Raw genomic sequence first — 21,015 nt, forward strand, 5'->3', positions numbered from 1 at the left:
CCATCAGATTTTGGTTTAGATCGAAGCTTCTCAAACATTTTAACCATGACCCACAAGAAACAGATTTTATGTTATCTGTAAGTTGAGGACCATCCCCAGCTTCTTAAGGGCCCCTTCATCTTATCTTGAAAGGCAGCAGTGGGAGGTCATATTCATCTTACATGACATCTCCCTGACTCATTCTTCTGCCTTCTTCTTCCACTTTTATGGATTCATGTGCTTAGATTGGGACCACCCAGATAATCCAGGATAATACCCCCATCTCAAGATCCTTAATTTTAATCCCATCTGCAAAAGTCCGTTTCGCCATGTAAGGTAACATATTCACAGGTTCTGGGAATTAAGGCATGGACATCTGTGGGGGCCATTATTCTGCCTGTCCAAAGATGTTTATAGGGTATTTTCTATAGCTCATATTCCTCTCATTCCTTTTCCTTTTTTTTTTAATAGACATTTATCCAGTACTTACTTTTTCCCAGTGCTAAGTGCTGGTAAACAGCAGTGAGTAAGACAATGTTCCTGCTTTCACTGTGGTTTATATTCTAGTATATAGGATAGATGACAAACAAGGAATCAGGTAAACAAGGTAGTTACAGATTGTACCATGAAGGCAATAAATATGGTGATAAGCAGAAAGTAACGGGGTATGACCATTTTGATGGGTGGTCAGGGAGGGGCTCTCTAAGGAAATGACATATGATCTGAGGCTTGAAGGATATAAATAAGCCAACCACACAAAACCAGGGGAAGAGGGTTCTAGCAAAGGAAACGAAAAGTGCTGAGTCCCCCAGGCAGCAAAGGGCTTGTCTTGTTGAGGAACAGTCTGAAAGCCAGTGTGAATGGAGCATAGTGAGAAAGGCAAAACAAGTAGAGCTGATGATGTTGGCAAAATGGGGAGAGGTGAGGTCACGCAGTGCCTGAGCGATGGTGTGTGGTAAGGACTTTGGGTTTTACTCTAACTGCAATGGGGACCCGTTGAAGGGTTTTAAATGGTGGCGGTTGGGGGTAACATGATCTGATTCATATTTTTAAAAGATAGTTGGCTATGTGAAAAACAAAGAGACAAGGGTAGCATTGGAGAGACATAGTGAGTGACGATTAGAGTGGTCTAGAGGAGAGAGAACAATGGTTTGGACTAGGTTGAGGATAGTACACTGGATAGAAGTAGATTGATCTGTGATAACTTTTGGAGGTAAAATTGACAGGACTTAGTGTTGGTTTGCTTGTGGGGGATAAGAAAGAAGATAGAATCAGTGGTGAGTTTTAAGTTTTTGAACAACTGAGGAGATAAGAGATTCAGTCACTGAGACAGAACAGAGTTGAAGATGTGCATTTGAGAGTCTTTAGCATAAAGATGGTATCTAGAGCCAGGAGACCACATGAGACTCCCTAGAGAGAGAGTAGAAATAAAAAACAATGTCTTGAGCATGCCAGGGTCATCCTTGGCATTTAAAAATTGGAAAGTCAGGACAGGGAGAGAGGGAGCCAGGAAAGACTATTGAGAAAATGCTGATATTATTTGGGGCTACCTTGAGTCACGACCAGGCTAAAGGTAGACGAGTCAAAGGGGCAAGTGGACACTTTCTTAGAACTCCAGTGAACACATCTGTTGTATCTCTAGCACCTAACGTAATACCTGGAACATGAAAGGTGGCCGTCAATGTTGAATGAGTAAGTAAAATTTTCCTGAGGATCTCCTATACATTCTGGCACATTTCTAAGTATAGGGCTAAGAGGTAAACATTTGCATTGGCTAATTCCCAGTGGTCTGACATCACATAACTTCCCAGACTAATTTATGGATTTTGGGACCACTTTCAATAGGAATTAGAGCATTTGCTAATAACTAGTAGAGCCATTCCTGAGGTTTAAATTGGAACAGATCAGAAATCACCAGCTTGTATTTTCTGAACCTCTCAAGATGAAAATACTCATTAAAGTAAATAAGAAAATATACAAATAAAATTGAGCTTCTATGGAAAACCCAAATATTTCTTTTCGAACTCTTGGAAATTCTTTTCTTACTTCCAGAGATCGATTTTTTTACTTAGTTCCGGGAGAGGGGGAGGGGATTTGAGTCATTTTTGTCTACTGTTATTTCCAGAAGCACATGATTAGATCAGAATTCTCAGTCCTTTTGGAACTTAACATTATTGTTTGGCAATGATGATGCAGCCCTCTTTAGAAGAAAAGTTTTGTGTGGCATAATGATTATTTTAACACTAAATATGAAATCGAATTCATTTTGTTTTGACACTTTTGTGGCAGCCTTGGGACAGTTAGCAACCACAGTGTAATACTGCACACATTTCTTTGGGAACAGAGTGTAACCGTTGCATATGTGATGGTCCATTTGATGAAACAATTGAAATTGTGCTAACATCTCTTGCAGAAGTATGAAGAAACCTTCAGACTATTTAAACCATTTGAATCACTACCTTTAGCTTCAGAGTTCTACAGTGGGAGGATGTCTCTCCAGTCTAACACATCAAAACCAAATGTTTGAAAGCCAAGAATATTTTTAATGACTCTCATAGTTCCCTTAGTTAATGAAATACGGAAAACTTCAGTTAGGGCTGTCTAGTAGACAGCACATTTTGAAAGTTTTCTCCCATTTTTCTAACTAGACATCCTTCCAACCAAATATGAATGTCATTTATTTTTCTTTATAATGTTCTGCGACTATCTTTCCTCCCACCTTACTGCCTCACCTCACCAAGAATCAGTTGCTGCCTCTTTGGTCCTCTAATAGCTCTGTGTTCCTTTATTACAGGAATATCACACACCACATTGCATTATAGTTATTGATATTTGTTTCCCAGGTTAGACTTTGAGGTCCCCAAGGAAAGGAACCACATCTTTTTCATTATTCTTTGCAAACCCTTCGGTTAGCATAGTGTTTGGCATAAAGTAGGTAAATGACAAGTGTTTGGATGAATAAATGAGGGAGTGAATGAAAGAAAGAATTGTACCGACATTTCAATTGACTGTAGATGACAGGTATCAAAAGAGGGCCTTACCTGCAAGAGGAGCCCTGGTGGTACAGTGGCTAAAGCGCTCTCCTGGTAACCAAAGGTTAGCGGTTCGAACCCATCAGCTACTCTGCAGGAGAAAGATGTGGCAGTCTGCTGCCATAAAGATTTACAGGCTTGGAAACCCTATGGGGCAGTTCTACTCTGTCCTATAGGGTCACTATGAGTCAGAATCGACTCAGCTATAGTGGGTTTGGGTTTGGTTTTACCTGCAAGAGGAACTTGTCTGTATTTGGATCATAATACCACTGAATGCTGAATAAGGGGGTGGTTTGTGAACTAATATTATTGAGTATCAAGCACTATGCTTTTATATATCTGACTTTTTTACATCTAAAACTCTGAAAGATAAGTTTCATTCTTCCTATTTTCTTAATGAAGGGACTGAAGCTCAGAAAGGTTAAGTAACTTGCCCCAGGTCACAAAATATTTAAACCTGGGTCTAAAGGACTCCGAAGCCCATGCTTCTCCTCTCATCCTTTGCTGACCCCAGGACTCATAACTTGCCGGGGAGGGTAGCCAAGATTTTCAATGTAGTACTTTTAAACGTGTACTTTATTTTTTAAAATAACAAAATCTTAGCAATGCGGAAGCATAAAATGACATTTTAACTATTCTGAACAATTTTGGTTTTAGTATTTTCTAACTGTATTTTACATGAATGAATTTGTCTCTTTTACAAGGAAGAATACAGAAGTGCATTCCAAAGCTGACTGTTCATGGCATATACTGTTAGAGGATGCTCACTGGCATTTATTTGTATAACCATGTGGCTGTTGATTAAAGCAAAAATAGGTAAGATATTTCTGTAAGCTAATCGTGAAAGGACTGGAGATTTAGATTCTCAGTTACAGATATAATATGCATTTCTGGTAAAGGTTCTGGTAGATGGTCTTTTTTAGTCAATCTTCTGTCATTTAAGTGGTTAAGTTTGGTGCTATGTCTATAGCTGAACGTATTTTTTTTAATTTATACTAATTATTAATGTAAGAGTTCTATCGTATCATTTCCTCTTAAGAAAGTGGCTAAGTAACCCAGCTAGGCATCATATATGCATGTTTTACTTTATAGTGCATTTTAACAAAGGGGTGCTCATGGATGCATTCAGCTATTCTAAAAAAAAACAATAATAGCTAGCATTTTCTTTACTTTTTATTGGGAGCTTGTTTTTGACTTTCTGGCCCTTTAAGAAGAGGAAACAGATCAAAGAAGCAGAAAACAAACATATAAGTAAAATAAGAGACTGAAAGACTCAGTCTGAAAATAAAAATAAGAACTTTTTATTTAAAATGATTTTCATTGTGTCCTTTAGTTGATTTCAATAACTTTTTACCAATTTCTGATTATGGATCCAAGCAACCTTACAATTACCCAAAAAAGATATTCAGTGGAGACTTTATATTGCAACTGAAAATGCCGGGTGAATCTATAATTCTGAAGTTCTTGTTGTCAACAATTACTGAATACCACAAGCAACTGTTAATTTCCCAGCAGTTGTCACATTTGTTAATATGAAAGCTTCTGGGGAGTAGGAACAATCTCTCTTCCAAACGAGAATTTAATGTGGTATCTGGAATATGGGCAATAGTATGGAGAACTTTTTTTAAAAAGAGGAATACATTCATGTAATCTCATATTAGTTATATGGGGTAATGGTTCATCCACCCCAGGGCCTTACCTTTGGAAGGCCTTACCAGAATATAACATAAGACCTAATTTCCATCTTTGATGACAACTACAAACACACCAGAGCCCCAAATATTTTCTGTTTGCTATATCTTGCAGATTACACATACTTTATACTACTAATATAGTGTCTCAGTTATCTAGTGCTGCTATAACAGAAGTACCACAAGTGGATGGCTTTAAGAAAGACAAATTCATTCTCTCACAGTCTAGTAGGTTAGAGGTCCGCATTCAGGGCATCAGCTCCAGGGGAAGGCTTTCTCTCTCTGTCAGCTCTGGAGGAAGGTCCTCGTCATCAATCTTCCCCCAGACTAGGAGCTTCTCAGCACAAGGACCCCAGGTCCAAAGGACGCACTATTCTCCTGGCTCTACTTTCCCCTGTCTCTTGCTCACTTCTCTCTTTTACATCTCAAAAGAGATTGATTTAAGACACAACCTAATCTTGTAGATTGAGTCCTGCCTCATTAACATAACTGCCTCTAATCCTACCTCATTAACATCACAGAGGTAGGATTTATAACATGTAGGATAATTACATCAGATGACAAAATGGTGGACAATCACACGAGACTGGGAATCATGGCCTAGCCAAGTCGACACACATTTTGGGGGGTCATAATTCAATCCATAACATATAGAAAGAGAAGGAACTATTCCCAAATCTGCCCCTAAATTTTCCGATATCCTTTTAGAACTTTTTGTTGTTGTTGTTATGAGTATTAAAGCAAGCATTATAAATTATAAATGGTGATAAAAACAAATACGATATCTTCTGAGAAGCCCTCTTTGGAATCTGGTGGATGATTTGCATATAACAGAGGCTAGTTGTTCCTGGAATTGTGTTCCTGCGTGTTTTCCCAACCCTATTTTCTCACCACTTTCTTACTACAGTACTGGTTATAATATTACCATTTTGAGAAAGATGCATATTTTAATTCAAATACAGTTAGACTTTAATATGGTTGCCTTCTAGTCTCCTTATGCATCACCAATGCAGCCAGAGCAGTATGGATTATATGTCCATGATGTGATGGGGTTCATTTTACCCTGCCTTTGGGAATTACACAAACCCTCCATTCTGAAATAGGTTTCTTATGTGCCTACTGAGTATTGCATTTGTATCTTATTGCAGATGTGTGCAAGAGAGGAGGAGTAACCGTGAAGCCTTCCCATGTAATATCACTTGGATCAGCCGTCAATATTTCATGCTCTTTGAAGCCCAAACAAGGCTGCTCAGGCTATTCTAGTTCTAACAAGTTAATCCTCTACAAGTTCTACAGAAAAATCCATTTTCAGCAAGGCCTGACCCTCAGCTCTCAAGTCACAGACCTTCCCCTTGGCACAACCGTGTTTGTCTGCAAACTGGCCTGCAGCAGTAGTGACGAGATTCGAATATGTGGGGCAGAGATCTCCGTTGGCGGTGAGCATTCCATTCTGAACTCTTAAAAACTGCTGTACTTTTGGTACTTGAGATGCGTTAAACAGAAACCCAAATAGAGAACAATTTTCTTTCTTCTTCTGTCACATGGGAATATTTTATGTTGATAGCAACACAGGAGGACCTCAGTGTAAGAAGTCCAGAAATCGATAGAAGTGGGGGCTCATTTGTTTGTTTGTTTTCAGCCGTTAAGACCATTTACCTGTTTTCCTTGGACGCTAATGGCAGGAAATTGGAACTTCTACAGCTCAGTCTTCATGCTTCTTGACATGAAATTTTGTTCAAAGGTACAATCTCAAAAATAACGAGATGTCTCTTTCTACTTATGCAACCCAGGCTGGCTACCCAAGGCTGAACACCTCTCCCCTTCTCTAACTTAATGCACAAAAAAGCAGTTCTCATAAATCAATAAATAAGGCAACATAAAAAGTACAAATCATGTTTAAAATATTTTTTTTCATTAGTTCTCATTCCCATCCAACCACAATCACCCCTGACCACTGGTTATCATACTTAGCAGAGGTTAAAGGAGAGCTATTGAAACCAACTTGGTGGCACCTAACAACAACATCATCATACTTAAGATCTTTTTCAAGGTTCTCTAGAAAACTGCCTGAGACAAAACTGACATGCTAACACTTTGTGGGGGGAGGGAGGCGTATATTCATGGGAGGCAAAAGTGAGGAAGTGAGCCAGGAGAGGAGAGAAAGCAAATACAGGGTGGTTAAGTTACTAGCTGGCCACAATTTTGACAGAAAACACAGCTGGTTACTTGGTCACTAGGGACATCCCCAGAAAGAGTATATGGAAATGCAATGACAAGGGAAAAAGAGAAGAATTTATCTGTCTCTCACTGATCAAAGTTCACCCTCTGGGGCAACAACCTGATGTTGCTGTGTTGCCCTTTGGGTCCCTCCAGGCAGCTACTGAGAAGTAAGAACTAAGACATCAGAACTGGTATCTGTAGCATGAGCCACAGTGCACAGCATGAGTCAGCATCACACATGTCTGCAGTTTGCAGCCTGCAGCCTGCGGCATCCAGCCTCACAGGCCCAGCCAGGCAAACCAGTGAGCAGCCATAGCCTTAGTGATCCCATGGTGCCCTGTGCCTAGTGTTCCAGGAAGCTTCAGAGTGGAGGGAGAGGCATGAGGGGACTAGGAAGAGTTGCTAGAAAGAGTTGCAGGCTGGCTGACCAACACGCCAGGACAGGGTCTCTGCTCTGAAGGCAGTGATATGGAGCTCAATGAGATGCTTTCCAGGAAAGATGGGATACTCTTCTCTGTGACCTGTAAGGATATGGTTGGTGCCAGGCAATTTTCCTAGAGGGCCACCAGAAGCACTGAGCAGAAAACCATGGCCAAGCAAATCAGCGGGGATGAGAAGGGTGAGAGGTGGCATAAACTAGATCCAGTGCTCCTCTCCCAGCTCAGGCCTCCCGTTCACACCACTTACAGATCATACACAATCAGCCTAGACTGCCTGTAATGAGTAAAAGGAGCTTGGGCTTTGAATCCCAACCCTGCCACTAGCAGTGTACGCTTAGACAACTTACATTCTCTGAACCTCGGTTTCTCCATTTGTGTTATGAAGATAGGAACACCTAATGCATAAGATGGTTGTAAAGAAGATGGACGAAGAATTGATGCATTTGAATTTATAGTATTGGTGAAGAATATTGAGTATACCATGGACTGCCAGAAGAATGAACAAATCTGTCTTGGAAGAAGTACAACCAGAATGCTCCTTAGAAATGAGGATGGTGAGACTTCGTCTCACATACCTTGGACGAGTTATCAGGAAGGACCAGTCCCTGGAGAAGGACATCACACTTAGTAAAGTAGAGGGTCAGCAAAAAAGAGGAAGACCTTCAAAGAGATGGATGGACACAACAGCTTTAACAATGGGCTCAAACATAGCAACAACTGTGAGGACGAGCAAGACTGGGCAATAATTTGTTCTGTTGTACATAGGGTCACAATGAGGGAACCGACTCTATGGCACCTAAAAGCAACAGTGATTAGATGACACATTATATGCAAAGTGCTAAATCTACAGCCAGACATACAGGAGGCACTTTGATAATGAGAGCTAGGATTGCAATTTCATTCAATTTTACTCTTTCCTTCATGTGTGCAGCATGCTGGCTACCTGCACATGTTTCCTTAAAAGAAAGCACAAGCATTGGTTATCTACAAAATGAAATTAAAAAACAAAAATCACACCATTGGTCCTTACTTCCCTTGCCCTCAGAACAGTTGAATATTTCAATCAGGTAATTCACTGTCTTACCAGATCAATACTGCATGTTTGTATAAGGCATTCTCAGCTCTGTCATATCAGTTCCAGTTGCCCGCAGTGCTGCTGGCATTTACTTCTTTTTGAGTAGACCAACAACAGCCTTGGTGATCAGTTCCCGTGCAGATGTACTTAGCCATTTCGTTCTGTTTCATATCTATTTTAAGTTACATCGGAATACTGCCATCCCCGTTGCAATTTTTACTTTTCCATCCAGGGCACATGAACGCATTTATGACAATTTGCAGGATCCAAAGGTCTAGGGAGATGGTGATGCTTATCTGTCCTGGTGCAGCCCAGTTGGGTGGTGCTGCCAGAACGTTGCTTGTGCAACAAGAACAAGTGGTAACCACACAATCGAATGACTACTCTTTGAGCAAGTTTAAACCTTTGAGGTGAAGGACTGACTGGAAGTGACACCTTTTTCTGAATATAGCCAGTCATTCCAAGAAAGACAATGAATTTTGGTTTCCCCCAAGGTAATATGCTCAATCCGTCTAGTGAGGGAGAAAATAGTCCATTTTCTTTTCTGTGATAAGTGGTAGTCCAGAGTGCTGTCCTATGTCCTGAGAGGGCCTATCATATAGCTGGCTGGTTTTTCAGAACTGGAAATAGGCAGGCCGCCTTTTAGCCTTTTCTTCCTGGCCCCTTCCCAGGCCTGGGCTGCTCTGCCACGTAGACCTCATCCAAACTGTGGAATAATTAGACACAGTGCTCTAGCTTAACCTCATAAGATTGATCCACAAACCATTTAGATAATCAAGGCAATAAATTAATTCTTCCTTGGTGGTTTTTAATATATGCTTTGACTGAATATTTCTGATAACTATTTTTCTGAGTTTTTTTCTATTTCCCTTAGTAAATAGGACTTTTAAAAACAATAACAACCATAATACTTATAACAATTTATTATATTGTAAGCTATTTTGACCTTTCAAAGCCTTTGATTGCTGTTCTTTCCTTGACATTAACTACATTGAGGAGAATTATGTCTGGTTTCCCCTGGGACAGACAGGCTCTGCCAAAACCAAGTCCGTGTCAAGGAGACACCTTGATTTTGTGGTCCAGGGAACTCACGTTGAGAAAGTCGACTTGATTTGTGGGTGAATCTTGCCATTTTCTAAAACGAAACCTTTAGGAATAGGGAGGGGTTGAGAACTCTTCTTCATTATATAAAAGTGCGAGGCACTTTATATCACATTTGCTCATCAGGAGACACTTTGAAGGTTTTAGGGTAAAAATGGCGGGTGTGACAGATATGTTTACGTTCATTCCCCCTGAAATAAGGTCAAAATTACAAAAATTTCAAGTGGTGTAAACCCTCAAGGACAAAAAGAATGGGAGGAAGAGGACATGTCAACAAAATTTTGGAAGCTAGAAAGCAGGTGGACCAGTAGTAACTGACTTAGCCTACAGCTGACAGTGAGAAAAGTCAAAATGAAATAATTTAAGGCAGAAGCCCTCATCCTAGAAAGACTCAGAAATTGGTGGCACCATGTACTTCTGGGGGAACTCTGGTGGCGTAGTGGTTAAGAGTTCAGTTGCTAACCAAAAGGCCAGTAGTTCGAATCCACCAGGTGCTCCTTGGAAACCCTATGGGACAGTTCTACTCTGTCCTATAGGGTCACTATGAATTAGAATCGACTGGGCAGTAGTGGGTTTGGTTTTTGGGTTTTTAAGTCCCCTAGTTGGCGATAGCATACTGAAAACCAGCAGTATTAAAGGAATACTTACATAGAGCTCTCTTCCTGCATTCAGCTCCAAAAATGCTGGCAGCCAGCCCTGTACCAGAAAATTAGAAAATCCTTTTCTAAGAAATCCAATCGGGCCAAGAGGAAATATCTAAAAATATTGACAATAGGAATTCCCCAAAATACCTAGCCAGATCACCATGGGATGAAACCCAGAGTTAGCAAATGCCCCCCGCCCCCATCAACACACAGGCTGAGCTGCAGTCTGTAATTTAGTGCCCCATTCGTATACAAGTTGCCGCCGAGTTCATTCATGGTGCTCGCATGTGTGTCAAAGTAGCACTGTGCTTCGTAGGGTATTCAATGGCTGATTTTTCAGGCTAAAGCACCAGGCCTTTCTTCCAAGGTGCCTCTGGTGGACTTGAACCTCCAACCTTTAGGTTAGCAGCAAAGCGTGTTAACTGTTTGTGTCACTCAGGGACTCTCCTACAGATGAGTGAAAAAACAAGATTCTGAGGAAACTGCCTGACGTGAAAGAGGTAAACCAAAAAAAAAGCACATGGAATAAAGCAAGTAAGCAAAGTGGAGAAAATAAAAAGTATTCAGGGAGAAGAAAGTGTTAAGAAAAAAAAAAACTATCTTTAATAGAGAATTAAGAGAAAATATTGCATACAGAAGAAGAATATGCCAAAAAACCAAACCCATTGCTGTTGAGCCGATTCCAAACAAGAATAGAATGCTATAAAAAAGGGAACATTAAGAGAATAAAAAACATGCCCACAAATGAGAAAGATGATAAGCAGAAATTAGAAACTCAATGGGAGGGCTGAAGTGTAAACTGAGGACATTTCCCAGATAGTAGAACAAAAAGACCAAGAGTTTAAAAATATAGGAGATAAAAGATAAAATTAGAGGAAGGTCCAACTCATGAATAATGGAAGTTTTTACAAAGAAATATAGGAGAGAGGGAATCATCAGAGAAATAATTTAAGAAAATTTTTCCCAAACTGAAAGCCAAAAGTTTGCAGAATGTGTGAACCCTCTGAGAACTCATAAGAATAGATGAAAACAGACCCTCATTTAGTACATCTTTGTGAAAATTCAGAATACTGGGGACAAGGAGAAGAGTCTACAATCTTTTGAAGAGAAAAACAGACCATTTATAATGGTTGAAGAATCAGAATGGCTTCAGGCTTCTCAAGAGCAGCCTGAAATCTCAACAATAACAGAGCATTGCCTTCAAAAGACCTGGCAATCTCCTTCCATAAAGATTACAGCCCAGAAAACCCTATGGGGCAATTCTACTCTGTCACATGGGATCAGTATAAGTCAAAATTGACTCAATGGCACCTAACAACAACAACAATATCTGAATGGAGTCCCTGGGTGGTGCAAACAGTTAACATGCTCGGATGCTGACTGACAGGTTGCCGGGTGGAGTCCATACAGAAGCTACTTGGAAGAAATGCCTGCTGATTGACTTCCAAAAAATCAGCCACTAAAAACCCTATGGAGCATAGTTCTACTCTGACACACATGGGGTTGCCATGAGTCTGAGTCAACTTGATGGCAACTGGTTTTGATATTTGAATAGGCTTCACTCTAAAAAAGTTAACTCACTGTCACCTGAGGTAACTAAGCATGTTCACCTGTTAGGCAGAACAGAAGCATGTAGTGGTTGAAGGCTTGGACTCCAGTGAGCCACGTCTGACTCTTCCACTTCATAGCTTTGTGATCTTGGGAAAGCTACTTAATCACTCTATGTCTCAGTTTGCTTGTTGATAAAATGAGGTTAATAATAGTATTTACCTGTCTTAGGCTGAGTTCTCTAGAGAAGCAGAACCAGTGAAGCATGCATGCATATAGATAGATAGATAGATAGATAGATAGCTACATATATACATAGACAAAGATTTATCTCAAGGAAATGGCTTGTTGTGGAAACTGGCAAGTTCCAAATCCTTGGGTCAAGCATCAGGCTGAGGTTTCTCCTGATTCGTGTGGGTACAGGAGCTGACAAACTCAAATTGGCAGGTCAGATGACAGGCTGCTGGCTCAAGTCCTAAGAACTGGAAGTCAGATGATGATGAACTGGATGCCAGATCCAGAGTGAGAACAAACTTTTCCAGAGTGTCCATGTATGCATTGGATGCAGGTCACACCCTTGAGGAAACTCCCCTTACATCAGATACTTGAGTAAGGCGGTGACTTAAGTAAGGCAGAGATTTGAGTGAGGGTGTGACTTGAGTAAGGCTGTGACTTGAGTCACGCCCTTAGTAAGGGTGTGACTCAAGATACACTCCACACTAATCCTGCCTCATTAGCACATAGAAGTTTAGGATTTACAACACATAAAATGGAGGATAATTACACAATACCACAAAATGGAGGACAATTACATGAGATCACGAAATGAAGGACAGTTACACAATACTGGGAATCATGGCCTAGCCAAGCTGACGCATAACATTAACCATTACACTGCTTCATAAGGCTGCAATGATCTTTAATTGAGAAAAACACACGTAAAACACTTAGCATAGGCCTTGGCATATACTTAGCGTTTGATCCGTATTCACTACTATTATTACTGTTATTAGAAAGAATGCATGCCTTGAAGGTAAATTTTAACTGGATGAACTCTGTAATGCCTCCCGCTCATCTGGATGTGGGGGATAGCGGGTGGAGGAAGAGCTGAGTTGGTAGGAAGTGTCATTTTGTTAGGCAAATACATAACAATGTGATTTAAATATCACTTATGTGATATTTGGAAACCCTGGTGGCATAGTGGTTAAGAGCTTTGGCTGCTAACCAAAAGCTCGGCAGTTCAAATCCACCAGGTGCTCCTTGGAAACCCTATGGGACAGTTCTACTCTGTCCTATAGGATTGCTGTGAGTCGGAATCAACTCAATGACAACGAGTTTTGTTTGTTTGTTTTTTTAATGTGATATTTAAAATATGCTCTCTTTCTTTTTAAAGTTGTTCCAGAACAGCCTCAAAATGTATCTTGCATACAGAAGGGAGAACATGGGACTGTGGCCTGCACATGGGACAGAGGAAGAGACACCCACCTATATACTGCCTATACTTTACAGTGAGTGAGAGGCTGTATTTTTGCAGCTCTTTTGTAGGACTTCTCTTAGATGACCTTTAAAAATACCCAACAGTTCTATTTTTACTAAAGAAAAAAAGCAACAGACACCCCTAGACAATTAGATCCTTTACAAGAATCTAGTGTTTGTCAGTTAAAACTGGTTCATTCACCTGAAGCGTGATACCTGATGTGTTGGAAAAAATTCTCAGTCTGAGTTCTAACTGAGGGTGATCTTAACAGCATCCAAAGCCCAAGTTTTGGGAGTTCTTCCCTGGTCTAGTAGGGTTAAACTGACTGCATAATATCACTTCCCTCTTTTGCATTCGCAAACTCTTGGGGTCGTGATATATAAATAGACTCTTTCATGTGGTAGCTTTCTGTAAGCCTTGAAGGCATCCCTTTTTAAAGCACCTTTTCCTGACTTGCAAGTCTACAAGAAGAAAAGATCTGAAACGTTGACTCCATGGTCTCATCCAAAGATCCAGCTGGCTTCTAGTAGGTGGCCCCAAGCCTGAGTGAACAGGAGAGGGGGGAAAGGAGGGGGGGCCAAGATCCCAGTCTAGCCATTTCTTTGCCAAGAGCTGGCTGTTTTGTGCAATTGATGCCAAGATAGCCAGGGATCCTTTGGATAATGATTGGAATTGCCCTCAGGAGCCAATATGGCCACCAGGGAATTCAGGCTGTATATTCAGGAAAGTTATTTGTCTATGTGAACATAAAAAAAAAAAAAAGAAAATCTAAGTTCTACCAAAAAAATAGAGAAGGGGGATATGGTCATATTTACGGCCATAGAATACAAATGTTCCCATGATGTTTCCCCTGGTAATAACACTGACCTTAAAAAAACAGTCTAGAATTTTAAATATTTGAACACTTGGTTCTTTTGTATTTAAAGGAGAAAGTATCACATAAAGTATCTTCCTAACATAATTATCTTTTATTTAAAGGTTAAATGGACCAAAAAATTTAACTTGGCAGAAGCAATGTACAGATCATTATTGTGATCATTTGGATCTTGGAATAAACCTAAAGCCTGAATCACCTGAATCCAGTTATACAGCCATGGTTACTGCTATCAATAGGCTTGGAAGTTCTTCTTCATTTCCATCCATATTCACATTCTTGGACATAGGTACATTTTATTTCACTCTTGATAGATGTCATTCATTGGCACATGGAATTTTTTTTCTTCATATAGTCAAATCTTCTGTATGTGGTTGTTTCACTGGAGACAGTGGTTGATGAAAGTGACCAATGAGCATACGCAAAGGGAAGAAGTTACTTTAATGCAAATAAAAGAGTGCACTAACCTAGAACTATTCAGAGATGGCTGTATGACATAGGATATTAAACATTATTCTCTCTGTTAGAGAAATGAGAACTCCTGGCTTCAAGGCATGAAGGCACCAACTTCATGAGGACACCAACTACCCAACGATGCCATCTGACCATGAGGTCATTCAAGAAGCTCAGTATAAGCCCTTCTTGGTGGAAGTATCTTTTTACCCCATGGATACTTCTACTGTTCTGAGATGGCTACACGTTGGCCTACTGGGCTAGAGTAGCCAGATGCAAATTATAAATAAAATGTATCAAGGTACAAATGCAACTTTCTATGGAAATAGTTACCTCCACCCTTTTTACCAGCTTGAGGGCTGGAGTGAACCAGCTCTGGCACATTTCTGAGCAAATAAAATGGGCCCAGTTACATCAGAGGCCAACCACAGGCATCCCTGAGTTCTGACCATCCCAGGTAGGAATGAGCTTCTAGCATACCTGAAATTCCAGCCTCATACAATGTGTCTATCTTCTCTCTTCTCATAGCACTTTTTTGCATACAAACTGGTAACTATATGAGTCTAAACAGAGGCATTTTCTATACACTTTCCTACTACACTTCCCCCACCCTTCTGTCCATCTCTTTCCATAGATGATTCATCTCTAAGCCATCTTCTTTTCCCCTTAGTCTTTTCTTCTGCTTCTTTGTTTCTCTGACCCTTTCCTATGAGTTTTCCTATCAATATTTCTTCTCCTCCTGGGAGCAATCACCAGCAGACTGTGCCTTCTTTTATCCCTTGGAATCCCTTGGGTTTGGAACACTGGTTTTCTTTGAGTCATTGAATTAAGTGGAGTGGACACCATCAGGAATGTTGGTATCGTTTTATTTGGTAAAAATTAGGGTGGATTAAGGGAAATTGTTTTAATGATTTAGAAATGAATCAAATTTTTTCTTTTTTTTTTTTAAGCCATGGATTTCTCTCATATATTTTTACCAAATTTGGTGGTTGTTCAGCTTAGAAATGAACATTTTCAGCTCTTTATACCTCATGTTAATACATAAGGCAATTTCCAAGCATGGAGCCTAAATTACACTTTTTTATCCTGGTTGCTAGTGAAGCCTCTTCCTCCGTGGGACATCAGAATCAAATTTCTAAATGCTTCCGTGAGAAGATGTACCCTTCATTGGAGAGATGAGGGAATGGTGCCCCTTAATCGACTCAAATATCGGTCCATTGATGGCGGGTCCTGGAATATGGTAATGGCCTTAAGAGTAAATGGAAAGGCATCCTTAACATTACTACACAGACCTCTGTCTTTTCTTGCCAGCAAAATGTGGAGTTTAGGAATGTTTTGCCCAAAAATACATACTTGAGATATATCAGAAAGTCAACTACACTGCCATTTATTAAGAAATATCTTGAATTTTGATTACTAATTCTGAAATCTTTAAGCCACATGCTTCTGTAAACCAACATTAATTTTCTATCATTTATTTCTAGTATAGGATTCATTTTTCCCTGTTACTATATCCCCCCATTATTACTTTTTAGCAATTTTTTGACATATAGGAAACAGAAATATTAGAGAATATCTGTAGAGGCTTATATGGAATAGACTACACTGTCGCATCACAAATCGACTATCTCATTCGCTGACATTTTGCATTTATGACAACAGTGAAAAATCTACTATCCAACTATTTTGTGCACTAACGACATACATCTGGCAGTAACAAACTCCAAGGTGTGAGGCAAGAGTAATGCTAGCTTTGATGGTCAAGATTATATGCCAGCTTGACTGGGCCATGATTCTCAGTGGTTTGGCAGTTATGTAATGATGTAGTCATCTTCCATTTTGAGATCTCATGTGGTATTCCTCCATTTTCACGTAGCATCAATCTTGCATAACAACTTCGTCTTTGGAAACTAACCATGTCAATAAGTAAGGAGAGAGTATATTGCAAAGCTAAAGCACCACAATTTGACACACTATTAGGCATCGATTTTTTTATAATATAAAGTATAGGATTATAATTTTTCCAGTATTTTTGTAAAATACGATGACTTACAATAATAATAAGGGATCAGTTCCATATATAGCTGATACTCAAGAGAGATGTAACTAATTAAAGTTTTCTTTTTGAAGCCAGTTCTATGTCTGTGTTACAACATTTATTACACACTAGTTGTAACCTAATAAAAGGTAATCTCAAGTGTAGATTCTTCAAGGTTTTTGAGAACAGTAGTTTTCAGTCTTTACTCATGGTTCAGCCAGTTTCAGGATGCCTCTTAGAATCCATGTAGTTGGGTTCTTAGTCCAGGAGTTTTTTGTGTCTTTTTTTTTTTTTTAATGAGATGTTATTATTTCAGATTAGCATCATGTGTATTTAGAAACCCAATCATTGAAATTTTTTCTCATTGAATAATAGATTTGAAAAAAAAAATTTAAAATGGCCATCTGGTCTAGCCTCTTCCCTTTATGTTAAGATTCTTTAAATCAATTTAATATTAATATGCAACTTTTAAAATCTTGTTTGATTTAAGGTTAATGTTACAAATGCCAAAGGAAAACATGATTTGCTTGATCTGAAACCATATACAGAATATGAATTTCAGATTGCCTCTAAGCTACATCTTCATAAAGGAATTTGGAGTGATTGGAGTGAATCATTGAGGACACAAACACCAGAAGAAGGTATGTGTCCAAAAAAAAAAGAGGACGGGGGAAAAAGAGGAAGAGAGAGAAAGCAAAAAAGTTTTGGAAGGAGAATTTATGAATTTTTATAGCTAAAGTTAGGGATGACTAAAAATACTAGTTTGTGCAATGGTTTTTGCTATTTCGATTATCAAGTATAACATAAATGATAATCGATTTTATGGAATAACAAAAATTTGTCACCCACAGTGATTTTGTGAGAATGGTAGAGTTATTGTCATTTTCCAAGTAAAGAAATTGAGTAGCTTAAGACACTTGCCTGAGGTAAAACAGATGGAAAGTGATGAATCTAGGACTTATCTAACTCCAGCTCTTTCCATGACACCAATACTTCCAGTCTTATCATTAATGAGGCATTATTTTTTACATAGAAATCAGTGTTCATTTTGTGCTATTTGTTTTACTTTACATTATTTCATATAGTCTCTTCAATTTATCACTAGAGACCACAAATATATAATCTCATTCATTCCTGTAAATATTTGATTACAATCATGTGGGATACCCCAACCAAGATATTAAGTAATGGAGATATAAGAAAAATAGATAAAACCCTTGACTTCATAGCTGTTACATTCCAGTTGGGAAAGAAAAATTAAATCAATCAAACAAACAAAAAAAGTACAATATCAGATAGCTGTGTTACTTAGAAAATTAAAATAAGATGATGTTATAGCAATGGAGTGGCTATCCTTTATTGGGAGATCAAGGAAGAGTTCTCTGAAGAGGTAACATGAAAGCTGAATTTGAATGCAGAAAATGCCAATGATACGGAGGTCTGAGAGGAACAGATGACATAAAAGCTGAAAACAGGGAGGGGTGAGATCATAAAATGTTTAAAAGCCAGAGGAAGGAGTTGGATTTTTTTCCTAAGTGCAATAGGGAGTTATTGGTGAGTTTTCATTTGACTTTATTCTATAAAAGCTTACTCAAATTGCTAGGTGGAGAATAGATTGTGGGAGGTTGGGGCAAGAGTAAAAGCAGGAAGACTGTTTAAGAGGCCATTGTAGTTTTCAGGAAAGGGATAATGGTGGCTTGGGCTAAAATGGTAGTAGTAGAGATGGAGAGAAATTAATGGGATTTGGAATGTATTTGGGGTAGAGTAACAGAACTTACCAACGGATATGATGTGGCAGTTTAGAGAAAGAGAAGACAAATGATAGCTCCTAGATCTTTGACTTGAGCAGCTGGATATATAGTGATAACTTTTCCTGAGGTACATTTGCCTAAGGAAAGGGGGAAAGAAATAAGAATTCTGCTTAGGTCTTATTGAAATGCCTATTGGATATCTTGATGGAACTATCAAGTATGTAGTTCGATATACATGTTTAGTGTTCTAGGGAGGATTTGAATTGGAAATACAGTTTTGGGAATCATCGGCATAGAGATGGTGTGCTTAATATAATGGACTAAACGTGATATCCTAGAGAGAATGTATACAAGGGACTCCTAAAGCTCCACTGCCTTTAGAGACTGGGCTGAAGAGGAGAGGGCTGGCAGAGGAGACTGTGAAGGAACAACTAGTGAGGTAGAATGAAAACTGGAAAAGTGTGGTGTCACAGAAGCCGAGAGAAGAGTGTTTAAGCAGCAGTCGTCAAATGTGTTTGATGTTGCTGAGTGTCAAGTAATAGAGAAGGAATTCATGAAGTTTGCTGCATATAGGCCATAAAGACAATGACCGGAAGGGTCTCACTGGAGAAATGAGACAGAAGCTTATTTGGAATGGGCTGAGAAGCAGGTGAGGGAAGGGAGAGGAGACATCTATAGGTAACTCTTTAATGAATTTTGCTTTGAAGGAGAGCAGAGAAATGGTGAGATAGCTGGAGAAGGGAAGAGGATACAGGGTCAGAAGAAGGTTTTGTTTTTAATACCTTGAGATTCTCAAGTTTGTATGCTTAAGATGAGCATATTAAAGAAGGAAGTTACTTGATGAGGCAAGTGGAGATGGAGCTAGAGCACAAATGAAGAGGTTGGCCTTTGATAGGATGAGGAACAAGGCATCTACAGTGGCAGGAAAGAAGGCAGAGGGCCAGGTACAAATGTGGTATCTTGGTCTATTTGGGATTAGGACAATGTGGAAACTTCTTTCTGATTGCTTCTATTTTTTCCATAAATATGAGGCAAAATCATAAGTACCAGGGATAAAGGATCTTCAAGGGAAAAGGAGAAGGCTTTGCTGGAAGAGTAGGGTATTGAATACAATAGACAATTATGGCTAAATTGTCAGGCAGCATTGCGTGTCCACTTGAGATTTTTGATCATGCCTTTAACATCATGGTTATGTGTATTTTTTCTCCAGCATCTTCTTAGGTGCAGACATGAATTAGGCTGACAACTGAGTTTAAGCAAGTTTGTAATTTGTAATTTGGCTAGGTTGAGAATGGTAAAAAGAGGAAATGTAAGCAAATAAGTGATTTTATTGATGGACTACGGAATTTAAATGAGTAAAGAGAAGTGATGGCATTAGGAAGATATATTTTAAGGGCTATCTTACTTTCCATTGTATTACTATACCAAGTTCACTACTTTTCATATTTGTTGAGTATTTGTGTGTTTAATTTTTTCGGGGGATCTTTGTAGAGCTAGGTTTTGGTTTAACATTTGCCTGTAATAATTTCCTTGGAATAGAATTTCTAAATTACTGGTGCTAAATCAAAAATATATTAATTAACAAATTAATTTTTACATTATCTTAAGTACTGAAACTGTCCAAGGAGATATGTTTATATAGCTAGCAAATTTTTAACAATAGCTAAGTCTTATGCCTGTTTGCTACAAATCAGGTTGGTTATAATCTTATGTCTCCATTCCAATTCTTATCCCTATTACTCTTACATCTCACCAATGCTGTCCTATTCTGCAAAGCTATGATGAGTAATTACTCTCATTCCTTAAGAGTTAAACCTTGATACATTTTACTTTTTTAATTCTATGAAAGTTAATGTGGCTCTATAAGTCATACTAAAAGCGTGAAAGAAAGTAAACTCTGGAGACAAGATTTTAGAATAAAATTTGACACCCAGCAGTCCTCTCTCCTCCAAATATTACAGCACTGTACTTCTTCAAGGAGTCCCTGGCTGGTGCAAATGGCTGCTAACCAAAAGCTTGGACGTTCGAGGGCACCCAGAGACTCCTCAAAAGAAAGTCCTAATGATCTACTTCGAAAAAATCAGCCACTGAAAACGCTATGGAGCACAGTTCTCCTCTGACCCACATGGGCCATGAGTCAAGTCGACTTGAAAGGCAAATGGTTTAAACTTTAAGTACCTCTTTAAGCTTTTGATACCCATTGTTCAGATGAGCATCACCTGACTGTCTATAGCTATGGAAAATATCAACTATATTTTTCAGTCTGATATACTTTTCTTTTTGCTAATTATTGGGCAAGCAATTTTATTGAAGTGTAATCAAATATTTTATTGAAGCAAAAATGCATACATAAACTTTATGCCAATATTAAAAGGTCTTTGGAGACACAAGAAATAGGCATCTGACTTCATAGTCAAAAGCACTCAATTAGTGATATAGCATAGACCTTTTCATAATTTGTATAAATTTGGCTCTGAGGAAAAATTACTGACGTATGATCCATTGCTTTATTACCCATAGCTTCTCAAGTATTAATGTGAGAAAATCTAAATGCTTTTTTGTGAGACTTGTGTACAAGTAAACTAGCCTCATGATTAAGTTGCATTCATTTTCTAGGAGCCACTAATGATTTTTGGTAACTGAAGACACTTGTCTTAGTCATCTAGTGCTGCTATAATAGAAATACCACAAG

At 38.9% G+C, this 21,015-nt stretch overlaps 1 protein-coding gene across 1 annotated transcript in view; it reads left to right on the forward strand.

Moving 5' to 3' along the window:
• The first annotated feature begins 608 nt into the window (after window positions 1-608).
• Window positions 609-21,015, forward strand: part of IL12RB2 (interleukin 12 receptor subunit beta 2) — a 103,437-nt gene continuing 83,030 nt past the window's right edge. Inside the window, exons 1-8 of the mRNA XM_023730397.1 lie at window positions 609-934; window positions 1,622-1,671; window positions 3,716-3,827; window positions 5,851-6,138; window positions 13,124-13,238; window positions 14,186-14,370; window positions 15,632-15,774; window positions 17,063-17,213. Coding sequence (XP_023586165.1) covers window positions 3,752-3,827; window positions 5,851-6,138; window positions 13,124-13,238; window positions 14,186-14,370; window positions 15,632-15,774; window positions 17,063-17,213 — 958 coding nt within the window. The 5' untranslated portion in view covers window positions 609-934; window positions 1,622-1,671; window positions 3,716-3,751. The remainder of the gene's footprint in view (window positions 935-1,621; window positions 1,672-3,715; window positions 3,828-5,850; window positions 6,139-13,123; window positions 13,239-14,185; window positions 14,371-15,631; window positions 15,775-17,062; window positions 17,214-21,015) is intronic.

This window comes from Trichechus manatus, unplaced genomic scaffold, assembly GCF_000243295.1.
Source record: "Trichechus manatus latirostris isolate Lorelei unplaced genomic scaffold, TriManLat1.0 scaffold00003, whole genome shotgun sequence".
Lineage (NCBI taxonomy): Eukaryota > Metazoa > Chordata > Mammalia > Sirenia > Trichechidae > Trichechus > Trichechus manatus.